This window comes from Macrobrachium rosenbergii, chromosome 49 (genome assembly GCF_040412425.1).
Source record: "Macrobrachium rosenbergii isolate ZJJX-2024 chromosome 49, ASM4041242v1, whole genome shotgun sequence".
NCBI lineage: Eukaryota > Metazoa > Arthropoda > Malacostraca > Decapoda > Palaemonidae > Macrobrachium > Macrobrachium rosenbergii.
In genome coordinates this window covers 21,692,113-21,703,605 of record NC_089789.1, presented here as the reverse complement: position 1 = coordinate 21,703,605, position 11,493 = coordinate 21,692,113, and the positions used below count along the sequence as shown (strand labels likewise).

General features: G+C 30.9%; 1 protein-coding gene across 3 annotated transcripts in view; it reads right to left on the bottom strand.

The window, feature by feature from the left end:
• LOC136832149 (kin of IRRE-like protein 2) overlaps positions 1–11,493 on the bottom strand; it is a 169,457-nt gene that overhangs the window by 67,197 nt on the left and 90,767 nt on the right. For all 3 annotated transcript variants that reach the window (XM_067092844.1, XM_067092842.1, XM_067092843.1), the window contains exon 4: positions 8,393–8,586. In XM_067092844.1, coding sequence (XP_066948945.1) covers positions 8,393–8,586 — 194 coding nt within the window. The remainder of the gene's footprint in view (positions 1–8,392; positions 8,587–11,493) is intronic.

Sequence of the window (11,493 nt, the reverse complement as noted above, 5' to 3'; positions counted from 1 at the left end):
GCCTCTTTCTCAGATGTTTGTTATTTATTCAAATACTCATTTCTATTGAGCGATTGACTCACTGGTTATCTTATTAAATTTTTGGACTATACTGATTATCATCGGGTCTGTTTTTATTTTTGGTTTTAATTTTACATGAACGTGGTGCAGATTATTAATGGCATAAATGTCTATACAATGAAAATTTTGTGCAAAAATAAAGCACCAATTAATTGTGGCTATTGCAATTACATCTGTATCTGGTAAAAGTGACCATTAGATTCTACATATATATTTCAGCCCCAAAAGCAATAAAAAACGATTGCCCACTTGGCTACGTGGTGAGGATGGGTCTGTTCCAGCTCTAATAAATATATCTGAAAACGACAGGTATATGTATGTACGAGAGGTAATAGGCTTTTATCCTTCTCGTGGTCAGGTCGGCAACGTGACCTCCTTGTGATTATGGTAACGTGGGGTCGTTTCCCGCTACCGGGCATCACAGTCTCTTCAATTTCTTGCGCTTGGATCTTACGGCTTTGTAGTGACAAGCATATCCAAAAAAGCGCAAAAAAATTCGAGAAGTTAAGAGGGCATTGTGGCTATTACAATTATATATGTATCTGGTAAAAGTGACCGGTAGAGTCTACATTATATATTTTCCTGTGTTTAACCGCGAGAATCCATGGACAATGAACTCCACCTTCAGACTTCCCTGTATCCACTCCAGGATCTGTCTGTCTCTGACAAATGCTCCCTATGGCATGTAGCATCCCAAGGGCAAGGATTTCCGACTCCATTCTCTCTTATATTACGTCAATTATTTGTTTTAACCGCCCGGGCACACTCATATAATAACAGTGAAGTACTTATTTTCTGTTATTCGTACCTATAAGAATTGTATTGATGTTTTACCAAACATCAATAGAGCTCTTATCGCTACGAATAATTGAACTCAATAGTAAATCGTACTCATAATTGTAATCTCCAACTGGTCTGTAATGTGAATTCCATTACTTGATCACTGGATTAAAGCGAGTAAAAAGTAAGTAAAGGCGGTCGAATGAAACCAACAGAAGTACCATTATGGCTTAAGAGGTTTACGGGTTCAAATACATTGGTGTTTGATTTATATTTGGCCTCAAACGAGTAGCTGACATGAACAAGAATCTGTAGCGATGAGACAAAAATAGCTTCAGTCTGTGCTACTTTTTTTTTATTGTTCATTCCTTGTCCTTGGTTCGTACGGGTTATTGCAATTTTCAAATGTTTAGATGCAATTTGATTTCAATTCTTGTGCATAATTGATTGTTATTCTTGAAGTTTGTCGCATATGGTGTAATAGAAGTATCTGACTATCCATCTATATATATATATATATATATATATATATATATCTATATATATATCTATATATATATATATATATATATATATATATACTATATATATATATATATATATAAATATATATATACTGTATATATATATATATATATATATATATATATATATATATATATATATATATATATATATATATATATATAAATCCATGTCTTTGTGTATGTGTAAACGTATAAAATTTTATAAAGGTCGTCTATTTCATATTTCTTGGAGAAATATATCCATAACTCTTTATGAATCCGCTACTCTTCCCACAGTTTATTGGTATGCGGTTCACTTTAGTACAGTCGCGGTCCCATCTCTCAAAAGATAAATGATGCCACGTAACCAACATAATCATATTTCATTAATCCTCCTGTTTTTAGCGAACAGGAAATGACTTGAGTTGAAATTTATGATTTCCTAAAAAAGCGGAACATAATATCAGCGTTCATCCTTCTGAAATATTCTGATTCATGTTCACTGCACACATTTTTTCTTTCCAATTCAAGAAGATTACCAAAGAATTATTACCAAGTGTAATAAGTTTGCGTAAAAAGAGTCTTCGTGTAGTTTGACCTCTTTTGTAACTATCAGTTCAGCATCAGTATTTGACTTTTAGTAATTCTGTTAAATTTAAGTTACGCAGAAGAGCTCTGAGTTAAAAATATTCCATTGTCTGTTTGTTTTGTAAAGCCTCTAGATACATGAATAATTTTATTATATATATATATATATATATATATATATATATATATATATATATATATATATATATATATATATATATATATATATATATAATAATCGAAAAAAGTTGAGTGGATTCTTAATGTCTCAGATTGGCGAAGTTTTAAGAAAGCTTTCAGAGTAGGTTTACGATTAGAAATCATTCACTGTAAATATCAAGCCGAAATCATATATACTTACGTAAATATATCAATCGAATTAAGATTCATTTTGTCAGTGATGGAATAAAAATAAAAAGATTCTTCACCATCGTAGCAGAATGTTTTTATTTTTAGATGTTACGATATCATATCATCGTATCTATTGCAAATGCACGTATGTCTATGTGTATGTATGTATGTATGTATATGTATATATATATATATATATATATATATATATATATATATATATATATATATATATATATATATATGTATATGTATATATATATATATATATATATATATATATATATATATATATATATATATATATATATATATATATATTATATATTCGACTGTCTCTCTTCCTTGATTTAATAGAAATATAGAAAGAAAAACAAAGCTTTATCTTTGTAAAGTAAAGAGGACGATTCTAGGGAGGGAAGCAAGCAAGCAGGGTTGTTTTTCCAAAAGCACCAACCGTCAGAAGAGGGTAGGAAGTTTAGCTGAGAGGTATATTCGACAGGGTAGGTTTTGCTAGGACCACCCTTGGCTACACTGTACCTTAAGCTCACTTTTCTATGACCTTTGCACTGGCGAAGTTTTTTGTCATTTTCGGATGCTCGTCTGGGGGAGGAGTTGTTGAAGCGAGCACCCACGCCATTTGACCCAGCTCGAGAGTCTTGAGGCATCCTTCATAGAGAGCGCAAGCAAATCGGTGTCTCTCGTGGTCCCCCATTTCTTCTCCTCCCTTTTGTTGAACAGCCTGGGAAATTGCCATTTCAACGGACCCAGGGCTTCTGATGCAATTGATCAGAGCATTATCTATTCCAGCGGTAAGTCTGAAGATGACAATTACTCCCGGTTTGCCTTCTTTTATCTCCTTCTAAAATTAATGTTTCAAGTTTCCCTCACTTAACCAGTCACTGACTAAGGAAAATCCGAGTAAAACCATATCCTATTTATGAAGTCAAATATATGAAGTACAATTACTGTTGACTAATGAAGTTGCATACATTATCCTCCACGGTGTTAACGTAATATTCCTGATCTAAGGTTCATCCCTTGCAGTCAATTAATGATAAGTGAGAGGTCTTTTGATATAGGAATGTTATCGGGATACGTCTCGTCCAGAATTGGGCATGCCTTGGAACCTGGTCAGGATCTTGTATGAAGAAGAATGAGCATCCCAAGTTTCTCAATTCATGCGTTTGAAATTGCTTATGGACATGTCACAAGATGCCCCAGCCGTTGCGTTATTCCCTAATTTATGTTGAAATGTCTCGTGTCCGAAGTGGGACGAAGTTAGAGCTGTTATTAGCTCCCGCAAGAACCCATTTATATTGTATTTTGTTGAACTAGTTGTTTGAGCAATGTTGTTGATTTAGTTCATGTGTTCAGAATAAATCGATATATTCAGTGATCTAGTCTCAACTGGTGACCAATCTAATTATGTTAATTATCTGTCTTTTTTAGATAACTTTCAGCTTTAATTGCTAGGATTATGTAGGTCTTAGGTTAAGCAAGGCAATATAAATCATAAAATCAATAATTAAACTCATCACCTGAATGACCCACATTATAATATATATATATATATATATATATATATATATATATATATATATATATATATATATATATATATATATATATATATATATATATACTTTTTCTCTCAGAGGAAAATGCTTCCTCTGGAGTGAAGATGTATATATATATATATATATATATATATATATATATATATATATATATATATATATATATATATATATATATTTATATAAATAAAGATAAAATCCATGAAGGAAAATGGAAACACTGGAGTGCTGCGAGGCCTTTCGACACTTAAGTCCTGCAGCACTCCAGTGTTTCCGTTTCCATCTTGGATTATATCTTTATTTATATATTCATCACGTTCCATATTTTCGTGATTCAGTTATACACACACACACACACACACACACACACACACATATATATATATATATATATATATATATATATATATATATATATATATATATATATATATATATATATATATTCGTGTGTGTATACATGCTTAATGTAATGGCTGATACTATCTGAATTATATCCGCAGGATAACATCGATCCCAACTTTATTCTGACAGTAGGTTCAACCTCTGAATCAGCTGAAGTCCCTAGATGCACCAGTCTCCCCTAGATGCATTCTACGTTGATGATTAATGATACCAATCAATTTTGGGCCGTTTACAAATGGCCGTCCCTGAGCGTTGCCTAATCGAAATGCGGAAACGCCAAGAACAATTGATGTCGCCATTGTACCGCGCCATAGTGTCATGGTCAAAGATTCGTTTAATTCTCCTTCTCTCTTGATGAAGGGTCTGAAATAAAAGGAAAAGGTGTGTTGCACTGTCGTTACTTTCATAAAACCGATGTTTATACCGTCCGGCTGAATGTAGAAGGCTTTATGCGCTACTTCGTGACTTATTTTTGGGTAGAGATGGTGAATATTGAAACTTCAGGAGTGGAATTCAATATTCGATTCATAGTACATTAAGAAGATTGGATTAGTTGCATAATATATGAATTACATTTTTTTATTTATCTCTACTTCTGCTATTGGCTGTCGTGTTTGTGTACTTATTAATTCACTAAGACTAGGGATATCGTATTCGTTTTCTGTTTAATACGTTCATTATAGGTGTTACAGTTGATTTATTGGATAGCAAGATGTCAGAAAATAAAAAATGAAAAATAATAATAATAATAATAATAATAATAATAATAATAATAATAATAATAATAATAATAATAAAATGACCATTTCATTATTTCCAGTCACAATGTGTACAAATTCTTAAAAAATAAAGGCTATTAACTCCCTGAGTCTTCCCAGAATAATCTGATGAAATGTGGACAAAGAGAGAAGAAGAAACAGATTGATAAAAAGGTAACTGATAACAATAAACAAGTTTTCTTGACATCATATATATGTATATATATATATATATATATATATATATATATATATATATATATATACATACATACATACATACATACATACATACATACATATATACATATTATTATATATATATATATATATATATATATATATATATATATATATATATATATATATATATATATATATATACATATACGAGTATATATGTATGGCCTCTCTTTGTGCTATCGGCAGTATTCTCGTCTAGTAAAGCAAAATGTTCATGTTCGACTCCTAGGAGGGGGACGGGGGAGGTGGATGGACATACTACTTTAAATCCAGATTGTGTCTTGTATCAAGAAGGAAATGGAAGGTATCTGGTAATCAAATGAATTATCTTGGTATTATTATTATTACGTTATTATTGGAAGGGCATAGGGTTAACAAATGAATTATTATTATTATTATATATATATATATATATATATATATATATATATATATATATATATATATATATATATATATATATATATATAACCTTCCATGTTGTAGGTAATTTGCACATTTTTTTACGTTACTCTCTCTCTCTCTCTCTCTCTCTCTCTCTCTCTCTCTCTCTCTCTCTCTCTGGTTAGATTTATCACAAATTTTCTTTCCCTGTTCTTCTTCCCCACAAAGTGCGCACTTGTTAGCCGGATGTGGAAAGCCAGTAACACCCGAGATTCTTCCTTCCTCTGAAATGAACTGTCATTGTTTATAGGGTAATCAGTAACTGGAAAGTACTAAGACCGAGAATGTCCGAAAAATATTACATGGAGCCGCTTTCAGTATAAAGGCTGTGTATATCTTCATCCTTCATTAAAAAAAAAAAGAAAAAAAGGACCGGATCCTAATCAAGATCATCTCAAATCTATGAAACTTTTCTCCTTGCCCCATAGCCAACTCATTGGATGATTTGAATGTTCACTCAAATCATCCAATGTTTTTTAAAGTATTTTTTTTGTTTTAGAGGAACTGACTCATTTTGCTTTTCGTGAACTGACAGAGAGATAAGAGCGCAGACGAAAGAAGGTACACTGGAATACATATGTAATGAAAGTACAGAATGATAGATATCAGACATTTTTAACGAAGGGAACACTGATATTCGATTAATCTCGAGGATATTGGCTGTCGTATGGGTTTAATATCTGAATGACTAACATTATGGTGGTCACATCAGTTGACTATTTAATCCAGGTATTATAACGGCCGCATTTGATTACTGCATAATTTATAAAGAAATTTCACTGGTTGGCAATCTTTGTTTGCAGTTAAATTTATAGAGTTCTGGCGGTGGGTGTATTTGTGTACTAATCTGTTGACAAAGCTTTTAATACTTGGTTTTAACGTTATTTGCATAAAGATTTTGTTGCTCGTTGTTGTTTACTGTTTAATAGTGCCATATTCTGGCGGTCACCATTGTATACTACATTATTTGAGAAGACTACTTGCTGTGTTACATTACCATATACTACTCCAAAGCACTTTGAACAGTCTGAAGGAAGATTATGAAACCCAAACAAAACAAACAGACACATGACTCTACACCAGGGAATGGAAGTTGGATCCAGAGCATGAAATAAGTCCAGAGCCCTTAATTAAAATGATAATCCGATGTGGCAGGCCACCGATTAATTTGCAGTGAACATATTAAGGTCTAAAGCCCGAAAATATTATGGTCTTAATCCACTAGTCATATGAATATGGATATGAAAATATGTAGAAATATATTATGACAACTTTGTCTTTCAGTGACTTTTTGCTGAGGAGGACCGTTGCTTTATTGTCTGTTTCATTTAACTCTTCCGTTTAGCGGTTATTTACAAACATAAACGGTTTGTGTATCTTTATGTATACATCTCCTGTACATGTACAGAGGACTATTCAACATCTGTATATCTATCAATTATATATATATATATATATATATATATATATATATATATATATATATATATATATATATATATATATATATATATATATAAATATATAGATAGATAGATAGATAGATAGATAGATAGATAGATATAAGTGTGTGTATGTGTGGGTAGCATCAGCATCTATTTGTTACTTTCGTCAGATGTATATGTGTTGGCAATATCCATAACGACTTCTTACCTTCCTGATTTCCTTATACAATCTGGACACATAAATCACTACTATAGTCGTAACCTACCATGGTGCGATTCGAACCTGCGCACAATAATAAGAATGTGGTAGCACTTAGTACCTCAGTTACAAAGAACGATATCTCTCTATTTTAGTTTATGAATAATAAATATGCTAAATTTAGATATCGTATATCTAAATTTGGCGTATATATTCGTGTATGAGAGGCACCTGATGGAGGTTCCAGCTAAGCCTGGAGGATAATGGTGTTCATTTCCTTTAAATTAAGATTAGAAAAAATATGGTCGATTGTATCTGCTTTCCAGACTATTGCGGCAAATTCGTGTTTTTTTTTTTTTTTTTTTTTAATCAACTGCTTCGAGTATCTGAGCTTTGAAACGACAAGAAACTCCCAAAACAATTTGCGATGAATCCTTTTTTATATATTGGATGGTTTTGCTTTTATGACTGAAATTATCAGGGTTTTGATACGCGTATTTTACCATTAGATGGTTATCGTGTCCGACACTAGGTATCATGTGGGGGCCAATATCTTTTTTGCATTTCCTTTTACTCGTAAATCTCAGTGATCGAAGCTCCTACCGTATAAGGGAAGATTGCTTCTCCTCAGTGTCATAAATCTTGATATCTAGGTATGAGATTTTTATCTCTTTTTTATGTGTGCGTATTTCTGTATATAAAGCAATACTTGCGTAACAGATGGATAGGTTGGTTTTCTCTTTTGTTTTTAATGCAAAACGATTTCGTAAAAGGAAAGCTAGCGATATGCTATGGACTCACCGATGTCAGATACATCAGCCTCCAGTTTGGCCACCGAAAAGTGCACATGGCCACAACAGTTTCTAAATTTTCATCGCAATTTGACATTTGTAAGAATCGTGAATTGTGGGTGTCACAATTACTGACATTTTCCATCATTTTTGAAGTCATCAGTGTGGAAGAACCTGGAGTAGCTTTTACCTTTCCTGTAGTAATTTGACATTGATAATGAAGGGTCAAAGGTCATACGTACCGTAAATTGTGAGAGTCACGATGGCTGACAGCGTCGGGGAGTTATTGAAGTCGACTCGACATCTGTATCTACCAGAGTCGGACCCGAGCGCTCTGTCGAGTACCAAGTGGGAGCCCGTGTACTCGGTCCTTATTCGATCTTTCAGTTTAGGATCGACAAACTCTTGCTTCTCAACGCCTTCTCGTAGGTCTAGTCTGATGGAGAAAAAAGATAAATATATGTATTAGGCTTGTCCTCACATAAACAAAAATCAGTCGTAGATATGTCAACATGTCTTAGTAGTGATTTAGAAGACTTTAGGATGCATCATTGTCGTGAAACAAATCGTATTTCTTGCCAAAGATATGAGTGAGTCTAGTCTGATGGGAAAAAAAGATAAGTATATATATTAGCCTTGTCCGCACATGAAAGAAATTAGTCATAGATATGTCAACATGTCTTAATAGCGATTTAAAAGACTTTAGGATGAATCAGTGTCGTGAAACAAATCATATTTCTTGCCAAAGATATGAGTAATTGATTGTAGATCAAGCTGGTTTTATGGCAGCATCGGCCTGTGTCATAGGACGAACTGTGAGTGAGGTTATGTGCTAAATAGAATTAAAAGCCTGGTGTGGTCCTACGATGTTCCATTATTCATAAGGATATCAGAAACTTTTCCAAGTAATTACGGATTCAGATATACGCAGACATACATACAGACGCATACACATACCTTGCATGAACGCACACACACACAAACACTCACAGACGCAGAGACACACATACATCTATCTATCTATCTATCTATCTATCTATCTATCTATATATATATATATATATATATATATATATATATATATATATATATATATATATATATATATACATACATATATCAGGAAGAGGAAATCAAAGATGACAAACTTCTTGTAAAGCTTTTTGTAATTACAATATATATATATATATATATATATATATATATATATATATATATATATATATATATATATATATATATATATATATATATAAAGTTTATTTTATGTATATATATATATATATATATATATATATATATATATATATATATATATATATATATATATAGAGAGAGAGAGAGAGAGAGAGAGAGAGAGAGAGAGAGAGATTCGTATTATGAAATAAGGTGTAATCAGAAATAAAACCTTATGCTGTGAATAAAGCTAAGACCACAATAAAGCCGGAAGAGCTAACTTCTTTCTGTACTGAAATGAAATATAAGCCTGAAGAGCATCGCAGATGTATCCAGGTCCTTCTTACTGGAGGAGTCTCTGTTAAAAAATTCTTATCAAATCGATTATCGAACCGGCAGAAATTATAGATAACTTGGTCGATGGATAGAACTATCAAAGGTTTAATCCTTCAAAGGCCAAGAAAAGAAGCGTTCTATTATTGTCGATAATATCACAGTATACCAAAAGGCACTGATGACTGTGGTCAGCTGGATTTGCCTTCTTTGAGTACTGTTTTGTTAATATATTATGCTTGTTTTTAAAGAGAACAAGATTGTTGAAGTAATTACGAAAGCATTACAAAGGTGCATGTATTCCTGTTGAATTCAAAAACACACGCACAGATGTATATATGTACACACATATATATATATATATATATATATATATATATATATATATATATATATATATATACATATATATACATATATATATATATATATATATATATATATATATATATATATATATATATATATATATATATATATATATATATATATAATGACAGATGATAACGTTTCATTATACATTATAGTTTCAGGTATCAGGTTTGTTATAATTTCTTCATTGTAGGATTCACATATTTACAACTTTTAATAACACATGTTAAATCCTTTGGAAATAGAATTCTGCTTTTCGCTGCAAAGCTCGCAAAGTCTAAATCCAGCGCCACAGACTAATGCATTGCTTTTAAATTCTGAGTACTTAACCTTATTACTTATTTTTCCTTGATACCACTGGAAAATTATTGAAATATCACGCTGGTCTGAGTAGTCAGTCAACCCTCACTAGCATTAAAGTAACTGAATAACTAACAAATAAAAGATTTACTACTTTGGTGGAGACAGACAACAGAAGTTTGACTTTTAAAGTTCAGTGAAAATTAATAAAATTTAAAGTTCAGTTATAATTAACAAAATTTAAAGTTCATTGATAATTAACAAAATTCAAAGTGCAGTGAAAATTAACAAAATTTAAAGTTCAGTGATGGTTAACAAAATTTGAAGTTCAGTGATTAACAAAATTCAAAGTTTAGCGAAAATTCAAAAAATTTAAAGTTCAGTGATATCAGTGATAATTAACAAAATTTAAAGCTCAGTGATAATTAACAAAATTTAAAGTTCAGTGATAATTAACAATAATTTTAAAGTTCAGCGATAACTCACAATATTCAAAGTTTGGTGATAAGTAACAAAATTCAAAGTTCAGTGATAATTAACAAAATTCAAAGTTCTGTGATAATTAACAAAATTCAAAGTTCAGTGATAATCAACAAAATCCAAAGTTCAGTGAAAATTTTAAAAATTTAAAGTTCATTGATAATTAACAAAATTTAAAGTTTAGTGATAATGATCAAAATTCAAAGGTCAGTGAAAAATAACAAAATTTAAAGTTCAGTGATAATCAGTGATAATTAAGAAAATTTAAAGTTCACTGATAATTAACAATATTTAAAGTTTAGTGATGATTCACAGTATTCGAAATTCGGTGATAATTAACAATATTTAAAGTTCAGTGATAATTAACAAAATTTAAAGTTCAGTATAATTAACAAAACTCAAAGATCAGTGATAATTAACAAAATTTAAAGTTCAGTGATAATTAACAAAATTTAAAGTTCAGTGAAAATTAACAAACTTTAAAGTTCAGTGATAACTACCAAGATTTAAAGTTCAGTGAATATTAACAAAATTTAAAGTTCAGTGATAATTAACAAAATATAAAGTTCAGTGATAAATAACATAATTTAAAGTTCAGTGATAATTAACAAAATGTAAAGTTCAGTGAAAATTAACAAAATGTAAACTTCAGTGATAATTACCTCCATAAAGAAAATGAAAA